We start from the raw sequence: 21,743 nt of genomic DNA on the forward strand, positions 1-21,743 counted from the left end.
AGGAAGGAAGTGCATTGATTCCTGCCTCCTGGTGGGAGCATTGGTTATTTACCTGGAGCACTGAAGAGTGTGTGGTGGGGACCTCTCGTACAGCGTGGCTGGAGGGGGGAACTGGAGGATTTGGGCACTTGGATGGGTATTTTAATCCCTATTTCTAACCTAACTCACAAGCGTGTGGATACTGAGCAAGCAAATGGTCTGCTGGCAAGGTGGATTTGCAGGAATGAATGGTTTCATAGGGAGAGTTTGAGGGGTTTAATGAGGAGGGGGTTCCTATCAATGGATTGATGACTGAGGAATTGCCCAGCCATGGATTATGGCCACATCTGACTTGGTTTAAGCAGAAAAGTCCCACTCACCGTTCATCAAGATGGGCTCTAATAGATACCATGATTCAGTCTCAGCTCCTGTCTTCAAGAAACTGGTACTCCCATTCTCTTGGTGCCTATGAGGGCCCCACAGTGATTAATGAGCTGAAGGCAGTGCTGCTCTGGGGGTTATGCCCTTACCTTGGGCTTCATGTTTCTGTGCCCGCCCGCAGCAGGGACTGATGCCAGGGGGTCTCTGCCGCCCCTTCCCAGGCCCTTGTGCACGTCACGGCCTGAGAGCCCCTATGGAATGACATAAATATTTGCAGTGGTATCCCAGGGACACTCCTGCTCCCCTCCGACAGCAGGAACGGACTGGGCTGGGGTTTGCTTCCCGTGGGATCTGGTGCGGCGCAGCTGAGACAGGCTCCATGGGGCTGGGAAAATCTCTACGTGATGTCCTACATCGGGGACATAAATAATCAAATCTGCTTCTGGTTTAACCCCTGGGGGGGGGGGAGAAGGGTACAGAGAACAGCGAGGAGTTCCTGCGTTTAGCAGCAATGGCAGGTGCTGGGCTCCGACCTGCGGTTCCAAATGGGATGTCCCCTGGGTAATGCTGGTTCCTGCAGGGAATGGTTAGGGCAGGCTCTGGGGAAAGAGCCACGTTTGCTGCAGCAGGATAAGGGGAGGTATCACGGAAACCATGCCAAGCACTGTGCGCCCATCTCTCTGCAGCAAGCATCTGCATCCTGCGTGCATCGCCCCGAGAAGGGGCTGAGAGCCTGAGGCCACGTGGGTAAGCACAGCCATCAGGTCTGTAGGTGAGGGATGATGCTGGCTGCTTTTGGACCGTGGCAGTGACTGATGGCAAGTGGCTGAACCTCTCTGGGGTTCTGTGTCCCCAAGGCTCCAGGATCAATCCTCCCTGTCTGTGTGCGTAGGAGGAAGGCGAGAGCCATCATCCACTGAATACATTGACTTCAGCAGATGTTAGCGCTTGGCACCTCCAACCTCTCTTCCCATTTGCAGTCCAGTCAAGTGCAGCACCTTGGGTGTTTTCCTGTCTCTGCTGTTCCACAGCAGCTATAATGATTAACCATTTCCAGGGCAATGAATGACTCTTCTGGAGCTGCTGCTTTGCTTTGTAACTCCCTGTGTCTATCAGAAGGCTACAGATGCATTTGTCGTTAAAAGGATGGTCCGGTGACCCTCCAAAGAATGAACAGTGGCATCTAAATAGCTTTCCTGGCAGTGAATTTGTTTACAGCACTGAGTGGTTCCAATGTAGTTGGCTGAGGATCCTGCTCTGTGTGTCAGGAGCATGTGTTGGTGCTCAAAAGCCTCCTCCAAAGTCACGCTTTTACTGTGCACATCCCAACTGAGGCTGCAATCAGTGGCATTAAGCATCGCAGCGTGGGGTGATGCAGCTACTGGGTGCAAAGCAGCATGCAGGTTCCCCAGGGTGTTTTGACTGCTGCTCGTTTTGTGCTCTGCTGTTCTGGGTACCCTCCAGTAGCTCTCACCAAAGAGATTTCTACTCTGTCTCTGCAATTTCCCTTTATCTTACCCGTTCCCCTCCAGGTCATCCATCACCTCGTGTTTTATTGCCGCTTTTAATTGCTTCTCTGAAGTCCAAGTGTAATATTACTCCAGGATCCTTTCGAATAACTTCCTGAGTTGCCGTGATCCCATTCATCTCGTGCTTCTGGCTCTCTTGATAAGCCCTATTGTACATTGCTTTTCATTTTGGTGTGTCAACACTGAATCTAATGCGTCGCTCTTTGGCCTCTCGTCAAAGCGGATGCTGAGCGCCGCGTATGAGCTGCAGAATGGGTTTCCATTTCTTGTTTTGTTTCTACAAATGTCCTTTCTCCGTGTTCTGCTCCTGCTGCAGCTTCCCCAGCTCCTCATTTGGGCTCGTTCAAGGCAGGGTTTCATTGCTGGGGGCCTTGGTAGTCAGTGGTTGCCAGACGTGAGCACTCAGTGCCGTGTTGGGGTGACCAATGTAGATGTCTTCAGCCATGGGTTGCCCAGGTTTGTGCTGTCCAGGGCTGGTTTGGTTCTTATAAGAGCTGAACAAGAGCAAACTCTTTACTGAGAGCAAAAGAACTGACTTTGCTGGTGCTCAGTCTCTTGCTGGTTCATCTTAGGGAGGTCAGCATCAACTCCCATCTCTGCAACCAGCATGCGATGGCTAGATGGGGTGATCTTGTGCATTCATAGTTTGGGCCATATAGGGGAGAGGGTTTGGGGGTTTTTGAGCCATGGAGTTAATGCATGTGCCCGTGGCTGAATATTGGGTTAATTTGAGCTAAGCCAGTCGCTCCTTTTGGACCAAGGAGTTAATGGAGACCGGCTGCAGTCAGCACGGTGAGGAGCAGTGGGTCAGGCAGTTCCCCTGAGCTGGAGATCCTGGTTATCACCCCTGTGGGCACCTCCTGCCTGGGCGTCCTCAGGCTGAGGCCAACTTCAGAGTCTGCACTGAGGTTTTTATGCTGCTGTGAACCAAGGGCTCCTCCAAGTGTTAATTACACCACGCTTGGAGGCAGAGCTGATGCTGAGAGCCCTGGCACTGAGTACCTGCCATCTGCTAAGGGACACCTTCAGCCACTGCACTTCAGGCTTCTCCAATGAGGTGGGGAAGACCAAAAGTGCTGCTGAAGTTACGTGCTAATTGCAGCCACAACCTGCAGTTAGGCTCATGTAAAAGCACTTCCAGGCTCGGGGCTGTCATTCCGGTCTCTGCATACCTGGCCTGGTCGCCGCAGGCTTGGGTGCGGGGCTTGGAATTGCACCGGGTGGTTTGGTTGCTGGGTCTGGGCTTTGCCAGGAAATGGGATGAGTTTTCCTCTTCTCAGTTCTTGCAAGGCCTCCAAAATGCTCCTTTCAGTACAAAAGGGCTGGTGCTGGATGGGAAGGTTTACTTTCTGATAGGCTTCTACCAACGTGTGATTTATAGCTTAATAGAAGAGCGGTCCTTCTGCTCCTCTCTTTGCCTTTTATTTGTGCTGCTTTAGACAGCTGCTTTTACCTATACGTTTCTTTCAGAGGGAGTTGTTGATGGTATAAGCCTATATCCTAGCAAACCATAGGGAATGGAGTAGGATTTCCAGTATGAACATTCCTTAGCCAAACATGTGGAGCTGCTTGCTTGGTTTGCATTGTTTCTGTGCAGCACCTATGTCCATTTCCATTTCTGTGTGTCCTTTACCCTATTCTCAGTAGAATTTCCCACAAACCACTTCCTAGTATTTGGGATAGCTTTATATGAAAACATCCCTCCGTTAGGTGAGTTGAAATAAGATAGAACCTGATTTGATGCTGGCCTTTGTCTGTCTGTTGAGTTCCTGTGGACCTACAGCTCTCCTTGTAAAATACAACCCTGCAGAACAGGAAGGAGAGCTTTATCCAAGGTGGAGATGCTCTTCTCCTGGCAAAGAGCCCCCAGGAAAGGGAGCCAGCTCTACATGTTCATTTGACAGCTCTGCAAGGGTTTTGCTGGCTGTTCCCAGGTCCATGACCCAAATCCTGCACCCCGTAGATCTGGCTCCACCACCGAGTGCCCTTCTGCAGTGGGAAATCAGGAGCTGGTTTGGTTTGGCTGCCTTTTCAAGCCTCCTTCTGCTACATGGATGGCTGGAGAAGGGATGTAAGCAGAGCTTGGGAAGGGCTCTGCAGGGAGCTCACTGCTGGAGCCGTGCTGAGAGAGGGGTCACCAAGCCCAAATGTGCATTTCCCATGCCAAAGAAATGTGTTTTTCCTGCAAGAAGCCAAATGCTGCCTCTCACAGGAGAGCCCTTCATCCCCTTCCAGGACCAGCTGGTGGCTTCTTGGCCATCTCATAAAGCCAGTTGATTTGGGAGCACATCCTCCCATTACTCCCATTGCGGAGTCTCTGGTGCCAGTGAGTGCTTGGCCCTAACCTTGAGCAGGATGAGGCATGGGAAGGTGTTTGGCCTCATACCTGGGGAAAGTCAGGAAAGATCAAGTGGATGAGCTCAGTTATAGTGGCTGCTGCTGGGAATGACCTCATCCTTGTTAAAATGGCCTTTATTGAGTTTGTTCCATTTCTCCTCCAATTTGAATGAAAATGACCTTCTTTTCAGAAGAGTTTTGGCACCAGTGTGTCGGGTGGTCAAATGGACCCCTTTGAAGCCCTACTGTTACACTGTTTGGGTTTTGTTTTCCTCTGTGTGGGCAAGATACATCACTTACACCCAGCCTGCCCGTATCTGCTTGCCTTCGGGCATCATCCACCTCATCGCTCATTCCCCACACACTGGGATCTCCTCCCAGAGGAGACCGAAGTGATGGAGAGGGAATTGCAGTGTCCTTATGAGGATGTTTTGAGCTCTTCCCTGTAGCACAGTGAGGACTTTTTTCCATGGGTATTCTCATGCCTTGCCCAAGGAACTCAATGAGCAACCAACAAGAGGAGTTTGGTGGTGGGGTTGTAGATAGGAGCAACCCCTGAACCTCCTGCAGTGGGACCATCACACACCAACGTAAGCACTGGGTGCTGCCATGTTTTGGCCTTCAAAGCAGTGGATTTAAAGCCTTTCCTACCTCCTCAACTCCTCCTCTCACAGGAAGAGGAGACTTTGCTGGAGAAACTCCATTAGGGCTTCAAAAGGGAAGCCTGGCAGTGACTTGCCGGGGCTGGCTGCAGCGCAGATGTCTGCATGCAACAATAGGCTGCAGTTCAGCCCCGTGCTTTGAAAGCAAGGAGGAGGGAGGGGAGAAAGAAAGAAGAAAGGAAAGTAAAAAGGAGAAGCAGAAAGCCATGAGATGACTTCAGCTCTGCGTGACTGCAGCAAAGGGAGGGCATCCTCAGTTCGGTTCCTATTAAAGGCTGGGGAGCAGGACGCTGTTCTGGTGCCAGCAGCAAGGGAAAGGTGTTTTGGGGCTGCTGCAGGTCTTGGGGGGGCAGAGCTTTATCCCAGCTGCTGCGTTGACCTGGGCTGGGGGGGGGGGGTTTGGCTGCTCTGTGCTCATGGTGATGGATGTGGCTTTCACCAGGTGATTGCTTGAGATGCATCCCTGTGCCTTCTCCTGCCACCTTCCTAGGAGGTATCCAAAGGTCCCTGTGCCCATCAGCTTTGGCACGTGTCAGAGATGATCCAATGTGTATGGGGGCAATGCACAGTGCTAACATTTCCTCTTCCTTTTGCTGTCTAAGTCTATCCCTCCATCAGCATGGCTTAGTGGGGAGTTGGAACTAGCTGGTCTTAAGGTCTTTTCCAACCCTAACTATTCTATGATCTGTCCTAGGGCTTCCTAGAGCATCTCTTCCTATTTTATGTCTTTAGCTGTGTAGTGACTCTGTTTACCACTGTGAACATACTTTTTTCCCCTCTCAACTGTTGTTTTTTGCTTAGTAGCCCAAACTGTCCTCCTATTGTCTTAGTTCATCACCCAAGCTAAACCAGGAGGGGGATTCAGAAAGAAATCTATGATTCTCAGTGTTTTCTGGGTATGAAATAGGATGCTTTAAGCATCATCATCCGCTGAACTGTATGGAGAGCAAACATCTCAGCTGAGGGGGCTCCACACCAAGTGGGGAATGGTGCTTCCAGGATGAGTGCAGTGGCCTGTGGCTGCAGTGGTTTGTGCATGGACAGAGCTTCTTGTGCCTCAGAGCAACGACCCCAGACCCTGCAGCATCCAGAAAGAGACGCTGCGAGTTTGAGAAGGCTTTAAAGCAAACAGAAAAGGAGAGGGGTGGAAATAGATTTTTAAAGTCAAAATCATGATCTCAGAGGGCAAACAGGGGGCTTCCTGCAGACATTGATTCTGCGTGACAGAAACGTGGGGCTGTGGAATACCGCAAGATAAAACCTGTCGCTTCCTCCCACCCCAGACAATGGCTGATTGCTCTTATTTGGGTCAATCCCCTGCCGTGCTGCAGCAGGGGTTCCCCACCAGGGCTCCTGAATCATTAACGTTGGCCTATTTTATGGGATGCTTGGCCACTGTGCGACACCCCTAGGGCTGTGCACAGCACCAGGGATCCCGCTGCTGCAGGAGGAGCGGGTGATTCGTTTCTTAATGAAAACAAATTAATTTGCAATAACATCTTTATCACAAGGCTCTCCTATGGGCTGCGTCCTCCCCGAGCTCTCTGCCTGCTGCTTTTGCTTTGTGGATGTAAGACTTAAACCTCCTTGCGTGGCCACGTTGGGATGCGAGGGGGGAAGGCGGTGATGCCGTGGTTGTTTATCCCCATCAGAACCATGGTCCTGTTCATTCCATGTCTGCTTTCCCATGGTGTCATCCCTCTGCTTCTAATTACCTCCCCTCTCCCCTGGCAGAGCGGTGAGGAACGCGTCCAAGGATCGTTCCTTTGTGGTTCAAGGTGGTGCGCAGATGCTGGTGATGCTTCACCACCAGGCTCTGTCGTGGGGTGCTGATAGATGCTGAACGCTTTCGCTCCTCCACTGCAGGGGAGACCATCAGCGAGGATAAAACAGGTCCCCGTGCAGAAAGCAGGGGCTGAATCTGGCTCTTTGCCTTTACCAGCTCTTGCTTATCCCTAGGATGTAACTGATTCCCATTTCAAGCGCTGTTGCTCCATCCCTTCATCCAGAGCTCTCTCCCTGGGGCTGGAGCCAGGGTGAGGACCAGCATGTGCTTGGGGACATAGAGAGCTCAGCTTATGCTGCCCTTTGTTTTCCATCGACCAAGGTCCCGTTGGGCTGTGGGTCACAGATGGGGTATGTGCCACGAAGCCCTCTCCCAGCTGGAATCTGTTAAGGGATTAAAAAATCTCATGAATCCTGGCAGCGAGCAGCCCTCTCCTTCTCCAGAGGGCTGGAAGCAGGCGAACACGGAGGAGGAACAACGGGGAAAGGGGCCCTTTGCGGGGCAGAGCCTCTGCTCTCAGCTTTCTCCTCATCCCTCCTCCATCCCGCGCCCAGCATCGGGGCTGGTGGCAGGGAATTGCACTGAGGCTCTGCCAACGTGGAGCAGAAGTAGGCTCGCTTGAGGAGAAGCCCCAAAACTGCTTCTCTGAGCTAATGCTTGTACCCCATGGGCTTGCTTTGTCTTGCTGCGAGCCAGGGTGCTGCATAAATGTGCAGCTAAACAGCTAAGATGACTGGAAAGGAAAGAGGGTGCCCTATAGCTGCCTTGCTCCTTGTAGGGAGGCTTTGCCCCCCCGTTTGTGTGATGCTCAGAACAGTTTTGCTGCAGGCGTGACACAGGAGCAGGATCCCATGTGCAGGGTCATGGCACCAAGAGCTTTTGCTTCCATGTATGTTTCCAGATGTGCAGGTGATGGATCTGTGGGGAGCTCAGCTGAGGGCTCATCGCCCGCTTCTTACCAGCACATATCAGCTGCCTGTGGATGGAGTGCTAAGAGAAAGGGCATATCCCAGCTCTGTGGGAAAGCTGAGCTCTCAATGTGGTCCCTCCCATCTCCCCAGCCCTGGGATGCTCTGGAGTTTTCCTCCCCAAGCTTGGAATCCAGAGTAACAAACGCATATTTCACACATGCGTATTGTGAATGTGATGCTAGGAGGAACCAGGCCTTCCTTGGCATCACTGGTGATGCCTTGGATAGAGAAGCATCCTTATGTGTTATTTCAGGAATGATCGCTGCTGCCATTTGGGTCTGGTTTAAGACAATCATAGAAGAGTTAGGATTGGAAAGGACATTAAGATCATCTAGTTCCAATGAGCTGTGTCAGGGCAGTGAGGTTAAACCTTTAGCAACACAAGTGGATTGGGCTGGCTTTTAAGCTGACTCAGTTTTCAAACAAGCTCTTTGGCTCCATCCCATCAAGTTTGCATCATCGTCAATCACTTCTTGGTAGATCTGGATCATAAACAGCAAAAAAAAGCCTTTGTTTAGACCATAAGATGAGGCTTTGGCACCCCATCAGCTACACCTCTGTTCTGAGCACACGTTTGGGCAATCCAGGGCAGCTTCCCTACCCCTGGGGCCCGGCCTGGAATTGCAGGGGGGTAAAACTTGGGTTCTTGGCAGCAGAGAGGTTTGTGTCTCGCCCATGGGCAGGTGAGGTGCAGTGATGGAAATGAGATGTGCAGGAGCAAGGAGCCTCGCACCATCTTATGAAGCCTCTGAAATGGGCTGTTAATTTATCCCAGTGCTGAAGTGGGGCATTTGTCTACAGGTCAGGGTGGAGAAGACCATTCTTTTGTGGCTGGCTTATTCCCTTGCACTGTACCAAGACCAGAAGGAGTTCTGTTCTCTCAGTCGTGTTTTAAAACCCCAAAATAGAAGCAGCCCAGTACTTGCAGTGCTTGTGAGTCGAGCTTGCTTGTGAAGTGTAAAGGGATGAAAGAGCGGCCTGATAGGGATGACTGTGTGAAGGCTGTGAGATAAGGGTTAAAATACGCTTTATCCTGCTCCAGCATCTTTCCTTGGAGCTCTCAATGTGCTCCCTTTTCAAAAGGAGATTTTCCACACGATGCAGTGAAGGTGTTGTTGGCAGAGAGCAAATGGAGAGCATGGTTAAAGGGAGCAGCCTATGCTGTTGCCTCCCAGAATGGTTTAACTGAAGCATGGCTGCAATGTGCTTCCAGGCCTTCCAGTGGCAAACATGCAATGAACCCTCCTCTTTCATTATGTTTCTGTGTTCATTTCACAGGCTGAGCCTCCCAGGGTTCCCCCATCCCAAGCCTGGAGCAATAGGTATTCCTTGCCACAGGGTCGCCAGTGGGAGGGGGGGATTTCGGCATGCCTGAGGTTTAGCATAGGCTGACATCCCATTGAAATCTATGGGATTCAAATCCTTGTTGCAAGTGAAGCGTGGTGATAAATGAGGTGTTGAAAAGTATGGGTTTAAATGCGCTCTTAAACCCGTATTTCCTGGGAATCAGGAGGTACGGCTGTCAAATGCTTTCTCTGATGCGAAGCGGCTCCTGATTCATGCTGTATCCAGCTTGTGCTCACACGGTGTTTTCCATACACCCTGTCCTGCTGGTATCCATGTGTCTGGAGTTTCTACCTGAGCCGCTGAGTTCATCCATCACTGTGTGCCTGATGGAGGCGGGTGAGCGTTGATGCTGTCACTTCGCTGCCAGTTAGCACGGATGGAGCTGGGCAAGCATCACCCCTGCACTAAATCAGCTTTTAATTCACGGTGATCTCTGTGGAGGCACCTGGGAATAAACTACCCTGATTTCTGCCAAGGCTTTGTGTGTTACAGAGGAGATAAAGACCATGAGTCCTACGCTGAGATTTGTGCCCTGGCCATCTGCGGATGTGCCCTTTCTGCCCCGCTTTTGTGCTGCTTGGTTCCCGTCCCCTGTGTCAACCCGCTGTCATTGTTTCCCTGCACACCCAGAGGTGATGTGTCAACAGCCCCATTGCTCCTCACTTCATCCACTCTTTATGATGCCTTCAGCTGGCCCTGCTCTGCTGACTTGGAGGCGAGGTGGGAGAAATCAGGCTGCTTGGGGAGGATGTGAAAGCAGCAGCAACCGGTGTCCAGCAGAGAGGATGCAGCATCTTCCTCAGCATCCCTGCCCGGTAAAACCCTGAGCAACCAGGGGGTGTGAAGGGCAGCAGCAGGGCTTATTTTAGGGCTTCTTATTTGGTTTCTTTGTCTTCTTTAAGGTGGTTCGTGATGCAGCAGGTAGATAAAGCCACATCTTGATGCTTGTTATCACTATTGCCCTTTAGGTAAGGTTAATCTCTGCTTGTGACTTTTCAGAGAGTCAGACAAGCAGAGCAAGAGGGGTGGTTTCCATTCTTGGATGTCATGTCAGGCATTAGGATATTAAAGATCTTGAAGCATGATTGAACAGTCCAGAGAGTGGTATTTGATTGGGATTTGGTTTTAGGAACCAAAATCTCTAGAATCAAATGCTTGCATACACTGAGAGTTTTCCAGGTCACTCTCCTTTGGGGTGATTTGGTAAATTTTAATCAGAATTGAGGAGAGTTCACCAAAATCCCTGTTTTCCTTGAAGCTTTTATGCTTTGAGAGTTTCTGTTCCCAAGATCTCCATTAGCTCCTAAAGCCTCTTAGTGTTTGCTCTTCCATAAAGCAGTTTTGAGGGCTGTGGATGGGTAGTTTGATTTACTCACTCAATCTCCGCACACCTTCAGTGCTGAAAGCTAGCAGGTAGTGTCAAATGGTAACAGGGCTGCTCTGCATGGCCTGCAGGGACAAGCCTGCCTTGTGGATCCCCTGAAGGGACCTCATCATCCTTAAGCAGGCAGGACTCGTGCACCCCTGTGTTCATTCCGCAGCAGTATCCAGAGGGGTGCAGGGTGGGTTGAAATGCCCCATCCTTGAAGCATCTTAGCAATCAATGGGGATTCTTTCCCCCCTTCTCTTCTTATTTCAGTGTGGTTCCTTATGGCCTGCCAGCTCCTAGCAGGGAGCGCTCTGGGGTCAGAGCATCCTGTGGGTGTGATGCTAACGCTCCAGGCACCTTACCTGGTGTCCTCCCTTGTCTTTGCAGGAGGGGGACTCCCTTGGGGCCATGGAGAAGCTTTGCCGGCAGCTCACCTACCACCTCAGCCCCCACTCGCAGTGGAGACGCCAAGGCATCATGAAGAGGAAGCCTCAGTCCTGGTGAGTTCCCCCGCAATGTGTTACCAGGTTGTTTCCTGCTCACCCAGAGGTGTTTTCCTCCTTTTCCATTGCCCTTTCCCTGCTGCATCCCAGTTGCAGAGGAGAGCAGCATCATCATGCCTGGGAAGCAGGAATGGGCTGGAAAACCTGAAGCATCCCTCCTCCAAACATCCCCATGGTGGGCATTGGAGAGCAGGAGAGAAGCTGCTCCAAGACACCCTAAGTAGCTTGTATTTCGTGTGCAGGCACATGTTATTCTGCACATTGTGGCTTGCAACGTGTTTGCATGAAAGGAACTGGGTGAAAATAGGGAGTAAAGGATCCCGGTCCTCTCCTCGCCTGCAAAGCCTCAGCTCCAACCTCCTGGATCCATGGAGCTGTGGAACCTGTGGCTGAGGCTGACAGGAACGGAAAGAGCTCCTTGTTTGCTGTGCTGTTATGCATTATATATTTGTTATTTTCATGGAGGGAAGTGAGAAATCCAAAAGGAGCCACAATCTGGCAGAGTCAGGAGTTGTATCCAGGTGCTGGCTCATGGACCCGAGAGGGGTTTGCTTCCTGTTGTAGCAGATGCTATTTGTAGCCATAGTGGGAAGTAATCGAGTGAAAAAACAGTCTGGAAAGAGAAGAGCAGGGGAGAAAAATGAGGGAATAAAGGATTATATGGTAAAATAGGATTAGGACCATATTGCCTGGAGATCTGGCTCAGCACACTTGCACCCTGTTGTCCGCAGAGACCTGAAGGCGGAGACACATCTCTTTTTCCTTAGCAATGGTAAGGGTATTTTTGTGGTGTTTTAAGGTGTATTAGTGACTAAAGCTTGCTCTGATGGCAGAGGGTCAGAGCTGGATGAGCTTTAAGGTCCCATCCAACCCAAACCAGCCTGGGATTCTATGAGCTCTGTTGGGGCTGTACAGCCCGAAAGACAAGCAGTGATTTGTGCCGCTCTGTCTTTAATTACCAGTCCCTGGCCTTAATTATCAGCTTGGAGCTTTAATGCCAGCACATCCGCATGGCAGGGATTTGCCAGGCTTTATCTTACAAGCCTGCTGTGTAGCACTTGCCTTCCCTTGGAAAAGCTGGGAAACAGCTGAGGTTTTCCATGGTTTTAATAGCAGGGGCTGAGGTTTCAGCCCTAAATGAGCCCTGACCACACAGCAGCGACCGTGGGGCTGTCAACCCGCCGCGCTGGCTCTGCTCCAGCCAGGGTTTGTAGGATGGGATTTGCCTGGGTTGCTGGTTTAGGTGCTTGTTGGGGAGGAACAAATCCACCATGAAGAAGGGAAGCGCTCACAGCTATGGGCCAGGGCTCAGAGGGAGGCAGGAGATGAACCCCTCCCGAGTCCTCAGTTATCTCCAGTCTCGTCACTGTTTCCCCATGCATGGTGTTTTACCGGGTTGCTTCCTGCTCACCCAGAGGTGTTTTCCTCCTTGTCCATTGCCCTTTCCCTGCTGCATCCCAAGTGCAGAGGAGAGCAGCGTCATCGTGCCTGGGAAGCAGGAATGGGCTGGAAAACCTGAAGCATCCCTCCTCCAACCATCCCCATGGTGGGCATGGGAGAGTTGATGCCAACCTTTTGCTGCAAGTTGGAGTCAACCTTGGGTTTGGGTGGAAACTGGCTTAAATTCACAGCTGTGATAACAAGCCTTTGGCTATAGTACAAGCAGAGCTCGGGGGGCTCTGGTGGTGTTTTAAATCAGGGATTATTATAGGGAAAGGGTTGGAAAATGGACTGTGATGTGCATGCTGTTGTGTTGCAGTAGTGCTTTAATAGTGCTTGGCTTACCCAAAGCACATCAATCAGCCCATGAGTTGTCTGTGCAGGGATGGACACTGGGGCTGCCCCTGCACCTGGGTTTGGGAAGGAATTGGGGCTTAAGTATCCCTGCGATCAGGAGCTGATGGGGAGTGCGTTTGTAGGAATGGATATGCTTGTGCAATGCTGATCTCTCTTTGATTAAAAGGCTTTCCAAGCTGTGGGACCAAAGGGCTTTAGTGGGATGTTTCTCTTCTTGCTCAGGGCTGGTGAAGGGATGGTAACCTCTGGGTGTCTTGTACTGCCACCTCCTCCGATGCCCACAGCTAGTGGGTTAGCATCCCTTCCTCACGACATGCCTGCTGGCACTTCCCTTGGGCAGCACGGGATGTAGCCACCAGCAGTGGGGTGGATCAATGGCTCCATCTCCCTTGGACCAGTCCACCCTGGGACCCCGGCTGTGAAGGGGAGCCCCGCACATGGGCACAGCTCAGCCCTGAGCAAAGCCAAGGAGCTGTAATGAGTCTGAACAGACACGTGGGCCAATGCTCACAAGGGAAAATGGCTTTTCTTCATTCCATGACTGCTGTGTTCATTACAGGTGCTAACGGGAAGGGGAGCAGCTGCAGGAGGAGGATGGGGACAGATGCCTGGGAGGGCTGGAGCTGGCTTTGCACTTGGTGATGTTACATCCAGGCAGCGTAGGCAGAGGGGGGGAGGCTGGTGCTTTCCCTTTCCACCTCACCCCAGGCGTGTGTTCAGCCTCTGTGTGTGCACACACGGAGCTAAATGGAGGGAGGAAGCTCTCAGCATTGGCTGCCCCGCTCTGCTGTGCTGCCAGAGCACCCAAACCTGTGCCAAACTGCCTTATTTTTATATGTATGTATTCTAAATCTGTCTGTCTCTCACTTGCTGTCTCCCTCTCTGTGCCTCCCTCTGAATCACATCCCTTTATGTTAAGCATACATCATTTTGCCTGGCCGGGTAGCCAATAGCAGGAGGATGAAACCAGCCTGCTAAAGTAATTTGGCCGTCCCTGGCTCTGCCTAAGGACACAATTCCAGCCCAGAGTTGAACTGGCAAGTGTCGAATTAGATGCTGGAATCTCCCTCCTCCTCCTGCTGCCAAGCGCTTGCCTTCAGCCTTGGAAAAGCAGAGCTGGTAATCACAGCTCCGTGTGTCTGTGATTGCTTTGGAGCACGGGCTTGCGTGCTTGGAGGGGAGGGAGGAGGTGTTTCCCGGGGGAAATCGCTTCCATGGCTTTCCTGTGCCTTTCCCATCCCTGGGTTGTGCGTTACCTTTGTTTGCTGCTGTGCATGCAGTGACAGCGATGAGCCAGGGATGCACCAGGGAGGGGATGGAGCGGTGGTGCCTGCCCCACCAGGCTTAGCAGCGGGCAGCACCTGATGGAATATGGATTATTCATACCCTAATTCCCAATCTATCCCCATTTTACATCACAGAATCATCACAGAATGGTTCTGTAAAGCCTTCCTTTGCACGGGGTTCCTGTTGATGTCACCAGAGCGTGAAGCATTGGGCTGTAGGGTGGAGCAGCTCAGTCTGAGCACTGGGATTAGATGGAATCAATCTGGACCTAAACCCATGGATTCTTTTCACTCTGTCACATGAGAAACCCCCCAAAAGAAGCCTGTGCCTGCCCTGAGCCTGGTACAGAGCTTACAGGGGGGAGTCCACACTGGGAGGAGTCAGTGTGGCACCTTCTTCACTTCATAAACCCATTCTGTGCTTCAGAGCTCCTGGCCCTCGCTCATCCATCTCCTTCCCCCATTGCTCTGGGCCATGTGAAGGGCAAGGATCTGATCTTTCTCAGTTCACATGCGTTTTCCCGGTGCCTTTACTTCTCTCCGCTCCACAAGCAGCAGGAATCGGTGCCCAACCACATTCCTGCTGTGTTACCACAACAGCCATTGGGTTCTTAAGATAACCTTGATAGCGAGGGACAAGGAAGGGACAAGGTCAGTGTCTGATGGTGGCACAAGTGTGCTGGGGACCACTGAGGTCTTTCCAGTTGGAAAAGTCAGGCCTCAGGAGGCTGAGGATGGATTTAGGACCCAGATCTTAGGTGCTTATTTCCTTCACTCTCTTAGAGTTGAAGCCTAACTTCATAATCTGTTGTTTTCCTCACAAGCCAAAGGCACCCAAGCAAGCACCCATGGGGATGCTCTGCTCGTGTGTAACCTCAATAAGTCATTGCCAATGGGAAGGGTGAGCCCTTAATTCCTTGGCCAAGGGGGTTTGGCAGCCCCACACGTTTTAGCTTGTGGCTCAGCACTGATTCTTCGCTGGGTCAGGCAGTTTTGTGGCTTGAAAACCTCAGGACAGGTTAGGAAAGTTGTGTCGGATGGGCTGTGGTTGTCTGAGATGGAGGATATATTTAATCCTGAGAGTGCCCAGCAGTAGCTGTCCTGTTCTCTCCCTCTGTGGGTATGAATAAGGTGAACACAGCAAATGAGTATTTATTTGTTGCCATCCATTTCTGCAGGGAAATGGTTGCCTGTGGCCCTGCCTCAGTGGGAACCACACTGGGGGTGTAAAAGCCATTGTCTAATAGGTATTTCTCCATGTAATGTGTGCAAATTACAGGGTTGTAGATGCTAAGGACAGAAAACTGTGTTTGTTTTCTTTGCTTTTCCCAGATGAAGCAGAGCTGAAAATGCAGCAGCTCCTGGCTCTGGTTTTCTGCATCCCTCGGGTACCAGCAGGACCTGGGGAGGAACCAAGTGATGGATTAGGCCTTTGAGATGCTGTTTTGCAGCAGCTGCTGATGCAGCAACAAGCCAGGGAGGGTATTTGGTAGCCTGGGGTGGGAGGTAAACCCTGCTGGAGCTGGTTTAAAGGGCTGATGTCTCCAGCCCCTGGTATCTGCAGTTTGTGCCATAGGCCACAGTGTGCCACATCCATCCTGTGTCAGCACCATCAGCGTGGGGTAAAATACTCCTGCCAAGGGCACAAATGCTGCTTGTTTCATCATCCTCCAGCTCCTGGCTTGTCCCCATTGCACAGGCCCATGGTGCATTTAGGGTTGGGGACATTAAGTTTGGGGTTGCACATCCTTGGGCTGGGACAATAGGTAGAGCCAAAGCAGCCATGTCAGAGAGGATGGGACCATGGCTGCTGCTTCATAGAGGCAGGAATTGGATTCACAAGGGGAAATGCAGGTTTTATCCCAATGTGTTTTCCCTGCAGAAGGGAGCTGTGTGCCTGGGACAAGGCTGCCTTGTTCCCTGCCTGCACAGGAAGCTAAACCCCTTTCCTTCCGAGTAGCCAGGTAGTGTCAGCGCTCAAACAGAAGAGGAGGGTGTTCTGCTTTAGGTTAACAGGGGTTAAGCAGCCTTGTTTGGTTGGTAGGAATGATCTTTTAGCATCCCACTCCTAATGTCACCAGGGGCACAAACCATCTCTGTCCTGGAGGAATGGTGGGTGCTGATTTTCATGCTCGCTTGCAGTGCCTGCTTGTGTTTCCTTACAAAGCCCTTGTGAAGCCAAGGAAAAAGGGAGTTTTTATGAGGGGGGGGAAGGCTGATGCATGAATAATGTGCCCTTCCTTCTGGAAACAGAATGTTTGTGGATGAAGGTCCTCTGCTTGTGGGCGAGCGATAGGAGAAGTTGTAGCTGCTGCCACAAAGAGTCCCTTCAGAGCATCCAGCACGAAGGGATGCTGGTGGGAGGATGTGGAGCAGGAATCACACAGTCTCTCCTCTGCATTTAACCCCCATCTATGTGTGTGTGTGTGTGTGTGTGCTATAGAGAGACCTTTGGGACCCATGAGTGGGTGAGCTCTTCTGCCTGTGACAGTGGGGCTTGACTTTGCCCTACATTACATGGGTGTCCCAGGGATCAGAAGGGGCAGAGAACCAAAGCGCAGTCACTGAACCCATCCAGGTGGGGAGGCAGATACCTGCTGCAGTGGTGTGATGGTGATGGCTCCGGAAGATGCCACATGCCCTTGGGTGGACCAGGCTGTGACCCCCTGCTGGGGTTTGCCCTTGTCCTGGCTGTGTGTTGTAACACAGGGCTCTGTTTGTTTGGGATGATTGCATCGGGATGCAGGTGGAAAGCAGTTCATTTCCCAGGGGAGGCACTCAATACCAACTGCTGGCTGCTGGTGCATGGCAATTGTTAATAAGAGCTCTACCGGGCTGGAGCAGAGCTTTTCCCTCTGTGTATCCTGCAGCATTACAAATACCGGGGTTATTTACTACGTTAGCTCCGTTCATTGCCCTGGAAACACAAGAGAGGCATTCTCCAAGCTTTATTGTACCCCTCCTCTTGTGATTGCCCCTATCAAGAGGGCTGGAAATGAGGATTTAATCTCTGCATATTGCTGTGGTTCAGCACTCCAATCCTCTGGAAGTATTAAATAACCACCAAAAGCGCCCTGCAAGGTGATGCTTGGTTATCCCTTGTCACCAGCTACTTGTTGGCCACGCAGGAGGGAGGCCCCTGGGGCAAAGGGGTATCCCACACTCAGAAGTGTGGTTCCCAGAGGAAATGTGTGCTGAGGCTGACCTCACCCAGGATCCAGCCTGGGAGGAAAAGGCATTTAGATGGGTTGCATTCCACTGCCGATGGAGCCTGGAGCGTCCCCTTGGCAGGGTCCCTTGATGGCAGGGTGGCCTGTCCTTCCCAAGAGGCTCGAAAGGAAAGCACTGGGATGTTTGCTGTTGAACGTCAAGAGTCAGGAGCACTGGGATGACCTTTGGAGTGATGGAAACAAGGCCGAGCAGTGCCCGAATGGAATGCCTGGTGCGGGGGGGAAGGTGAAGCCCTGCGAATCCAAGGGAGGAAACGGTTATGAGGGCTGTGATGGAGCAATAACTCCACAACGCGCTGCTCAGGGCAGTTTAAGAAGCTGCCACCCTGTTTGCTCGGTGCTGGTCTTGAGGGGGAACCCAATTTGTTCTGTGCCACCAAGTTTGGGATGGGAATGAGTTGGTTTCGCTGGATACCGCAGCAGCATCTCCATATGGACCATTGCTGGGCATTGCCCTTGCTCTTCCCAGCCAGGGCTGCTCGCATGGGGCAGCGATGGGGATGAAGGTTCCGCTTACGCTTTCCAGGTGCTTGTGAGCTGAAACCAGGAGGCTGAAATCAGGTGGTCCCTGGAGCTCTTTGTTGCTGGCCAGGGGTTTCCTCATGGCTGGCACGGCTCCGGAGAGCACAGCGCTGCTGTACCTGGCTGCATGAGCAAGGGATGCTGTGCCCCTTCGTGTGCATTCAGACCTGGTGCTTAAGAGGCATTTGGATGGTGCCCTTAATAACGAGCCTTATGTCAGTCCTAAAGGGGTCAGGCAGCTGGATTAGGTCATCATTGCAGGTCCCTTCCAACTGAAATAGCCTGGTCCTATTCCTTTCCATTCTGTTCCTTTCCATGCCATGATCTAGATGATCTTTAAGGTCCATTCCAACCCAAACTGTTCTGCAGGCTCAAACGAGATGCTCTGCGTCATTCCCAGTTACAATCCCAGTTCTTATCCTGTATTTGTTCTGGTTTCTATTCCATTGACACATTCAACCTAGTAAACCTTCTAGTGTGTAACCAGCTGCTTCCATGGCTTCTCCCACATCATCCATCACCAGGGCATCCCGGCTTTGTCTGCCTGTCTTTCTGCTCTGTGCAGCTGAAGGGAAGCTGCTGATGAGGTGGGATGTGTGGTGTCTGGTGGATGGTGTCTGATGGATGGTGTCTGATGGATGGCATCTCATGGCTGCCCTTTTGTGCAGGGAGAGGTTATCCCTCCCAGCTCCCTGATCCTGGTGAGGCTGCAGCTCCTTCCTCTGCACCAGGAGCTGGCGTTAGCAAAGACCTGCTTTGGGAGCTGTAAATAATGAATGCACATTGAAATGCCACCCGGGTGAGGGCTGCAGGCCAAGCTGGCCTGTTGGAAAGGGGCTTGAGGTTTTCCATTGACTCCCTGTGTAAAATGAGCCCTTGCCCTGTTCATTGCCCTCTGTGAGCTGTGTGCGTGGCTCCACTGTTTAAAGCCTGAACCCCAGAGCACCAGGATTTGTCCCTTGCTGATGAGTACAGGGCCTGGCACTGGGAGCACTGCTGCTCCTTGCTGCCGTGGGGAAGGGACCTTAAAGCTCATCCAGTTCCAAGCCCTTCCACTGGAGCAGCTTGCTCCGAGCCCCTGTGTCCAACCTGGCCTTGAGCACTGCCAGGGATGGGGCATGAAGCGTGTGAGCACTGGGAGCAAGGCTGGACCTTCCCTGGCCTGGGCTCCTGCATCTCAAGCCCATCCTACCTCTGGTTACTCACATCCAGGCCTTCTCCATCTGTCCCCCTTGAGGTCCCCACTCACCCCATGGGGTGACCCAGGCACAAACTTGTCTCATCTCCCTCCAGTTTGACTCTTCAGCATCAGAAGTGGTTTATAGGTGGTGGATAGAGGGGGACAAAGCCCCTTTGGCCACAGGCCGAGCATCCTGCCAGCCCCGGGGAGAGCACAGAAGGCTCTTTTGCATCTCAAAAGGGGTGCTTGGCACCTCTGATGAAAGGGAGATGAATTGCACGGTGCAATCTGAGAGCCCCTGCCCCTGTTCAGGTCTGAGCTTTGGGGTTTGCATCTCTCGCCAGCACACGGCAGCCTGTGTTTTGACACATCCCGGTCCCTAAGAAAGGGGGCACTCAGCCCCAAGACTGCTGCAACGTGTTGCCCAGGGTGGCAATATGCTCTTCCATGTGTTTCACCCTCCCCTTGTGCAGGATTGGCACCAGACTGGGAAGCTGAGGAGGGGTTTGGGGGGAAAAGCATCCCGGTGTGCTCTCCCGACGGTCACGTCTCACCTTGCTGTTGGGAATGGGGAGCATTCCTCGGCAGCATCTTGGCGAAGAGAAATGCCCATCTGGAGCGAGGCTTCTCCTGTGTTCCCCTCTTTAATCAGCTATTGGGTCCTGCTGACTACCGAGTGCTAAAATGTGGCTCATTATCCTGAGTTGGAGACTTGGGATATGTATATACACACAAATATATATATATAGACACATAAATATATATCTATGTGTGTTTTCATGTAATACAGACAAATTACTTGCCTTGGGAGGATCTGTTGTTGGCCACATCTCTCCAGCACGGCCCCTTCCTCTCTAACAGGCAGCTCAGAGCACAGCCACAGGAAACCTCCCCGCTGCTGGCTATGGAAAACAGAGAGAAGGACAGCATGTTTGTGTTTGGAAAGCTGGATTGGTTTGTGGTTTATTGATAGAGCTGATAGCAGAGCCTGGCCTTTAGCAAGCAGGTTACAGAGCCAGCCAGGGGGGAATCGGGGAAGCTTTTAGTGGTTTTCCTGCTTGGATTTGCAGCGCCGTAGGGATGCAGGCGCTGGGCAGCGATGGTGTTTTGCTATAGAGAGCAGCCGCTGGAGTTACTGCTCTGTTATACCCAGCAGCCAGCTTCACCCCTGCTATTAGCTCTGTTTCCATCCGAAATCCCCACCATTAGCAGGGAATGATGTGCCCAGAGCAATGAAATGCTGGGGGAAGAGGAGGTTTTCTTTGGGCACTTAAAGCCTCAGCACCTGCTCTCTTTTGTTTGCTCTTGCAGCCCCGGCAATGGTAACGCTGCTTTCTGCTGACCTTGGGCCCACGGAAGGGGTCTGTTAAATGAAGGAGCTTTGTGAGCTGCATGAAAACCCATGGCCAGGAAAAGGAGCCTACAGGATGCAAACAAAGCAGGTTCAAGCCCTTGCTCCAGTGAGCTTTTGGCTGCGTTTATAAAGCCAGGAGGACATGGGCGCTATTAAATCCCATTGGAACAGAGCATGAAAAAGCTCGGGGGGGGGGGGGGAACCATCCCTTTTCCTTTTGAAGCCACGAGCAGGGACCCAGCAGTGGATCAGGTTGTATCCTGTTAGTCCTCATCTGATGAAAGCCGAGGTTACAAGGGTGGCTCTGTTCTGCCCTGCTGAGTGGGACCCGTTCTGCTCAGCGCACGCTGATGTAAAGCAGATGCATCCCCCCGGCGCAGGGAGGGCTTCCTTGGCCACAGTCATCTCTGTTGGTTGAAAATCACACAGAACGGAGCTGTTTGGCTTTGAGAGGTGTGCAGATCGCAATTAGAAGCTGATAGCAAGGCTTTAGTAACATCAAATGTGAGGCATTCGTGTTGGTTGTCTCCCTTTGCCTGTATCTTCTTCATTTGGCAGCTGGTTGCTCATGCAGCCAAGGCTCCCAGGGATGCTCCATCCCTGGCAGTGCTCAAGGCCAGGTTGGACACAGGGGCTTGGAGCAAGTGGAAGGGGTCCCTGCCCATGGCAAGGGTTGGAGCTGGATGAGCTTTAAGGTCCCTTCAACCCAAACCATTCCATGGTTCTATTTATTCTATGAGACCTCCTCACTGCATAGAAACGCCCTGGTCTGTGAACAGGGTGCTCACAGTAAGAGCTGGTGTGGGGCTCCTGACCCCCTAAACATGGTTGGAGGAGCCCCACAGCTATGGGATGGCTGTAGGCCATGGCAAGCTGTAGGTGTCAGCTGTCTGAAACAGAAGGAGGTGGCTTCTTTCCGATCCACCTGGGAGTGCACTGGGAGCTGTGCTGGGATTCAGAATCTCTCATTGGACACCACTGGGATGGTGATGGGAAGGGCAGGGATTTGGCTTGAGGTGGAAGATGTGCCAAGGATTTGAGAGGATAAGGGGAGAACAGGAGGGTGACACCAGCTTCTAGCCATGGAGAAAGCATTGTCCCACTGGGTGCGAGGGACAAGCAGGGACCATGGGAGCGGGGCTGGTGGCTGCATCCCGGGCTCTGGCTCTCATTAGAGCAGCGCAGGCCATAGGGGACCTCTGCCTGCCTAAACTCTTCCACATGTGATCTGTGCTCCACTAAAATAAACAGCTTAGGGGAAGCAAAGCCCCCGGCGCACACTTTGGCAGCCGATCATTCCCCATTGCAGGAAGAGCAGTTGGGAGAGGGGCTTCTTTTGACTCTTAGGGCTGCTTTCTGCTGGGAAAACGGGGCTGGAGGGTCAGAGTTGAAGCTTTTTCCCTAATCCCCTTCCCCCAGCCCAAATCCTGCGTTCTTCCCCTTTGTGTTAATGGAATTCAGCTTATTTCAGGGAGCAGGAAGCACAAACAGCCTCTGCAAAGCGTGAGCC

The 21,743-nt window shown here is 52.1% G+C and overlaps 1 protein-coding gene across 2 annotated transcripts in view; it reads left to right on the forward strand.

Moving 5' to 3' along the window:
• Positions 1-21,743, forward strand: part of LRRC75A (leucine rich repeat containing 75A) — a 70,972-nt gene that overhangs the window by 41,516 nt on the left and 7,713 nt on the right. For both annotated transcript variants that reach the window (XM_062615786.1, XM_062615785.1), the window contains exon 3: positions 10,749-10,861. In XM_062615786.1, coding sequence (XP_062471770.1) covers positions 10,749-10,861 — 113 coding nt within the window. The remainder of the gene's footprint in view (positions 1-10,748; positions 10,862-21,743) is intronic.

Source organism: Pezoporus occidentalis, unplaced genomic scaffold, assembly GCF_034315485.1.
Source record: "Pezoporus occidentalis ecotype Australia unplaced genomic scaffold, CSIRO_AGI_Poc_V1 ctg183, whole genome shotgun sequence".
NCBI classification, from domain to species: Eukaryota; Metazoa; Chordata; class Aves; order Psittaciformes; family Psittacidae; genus Pezoporus; species Pezoporus occidentalis.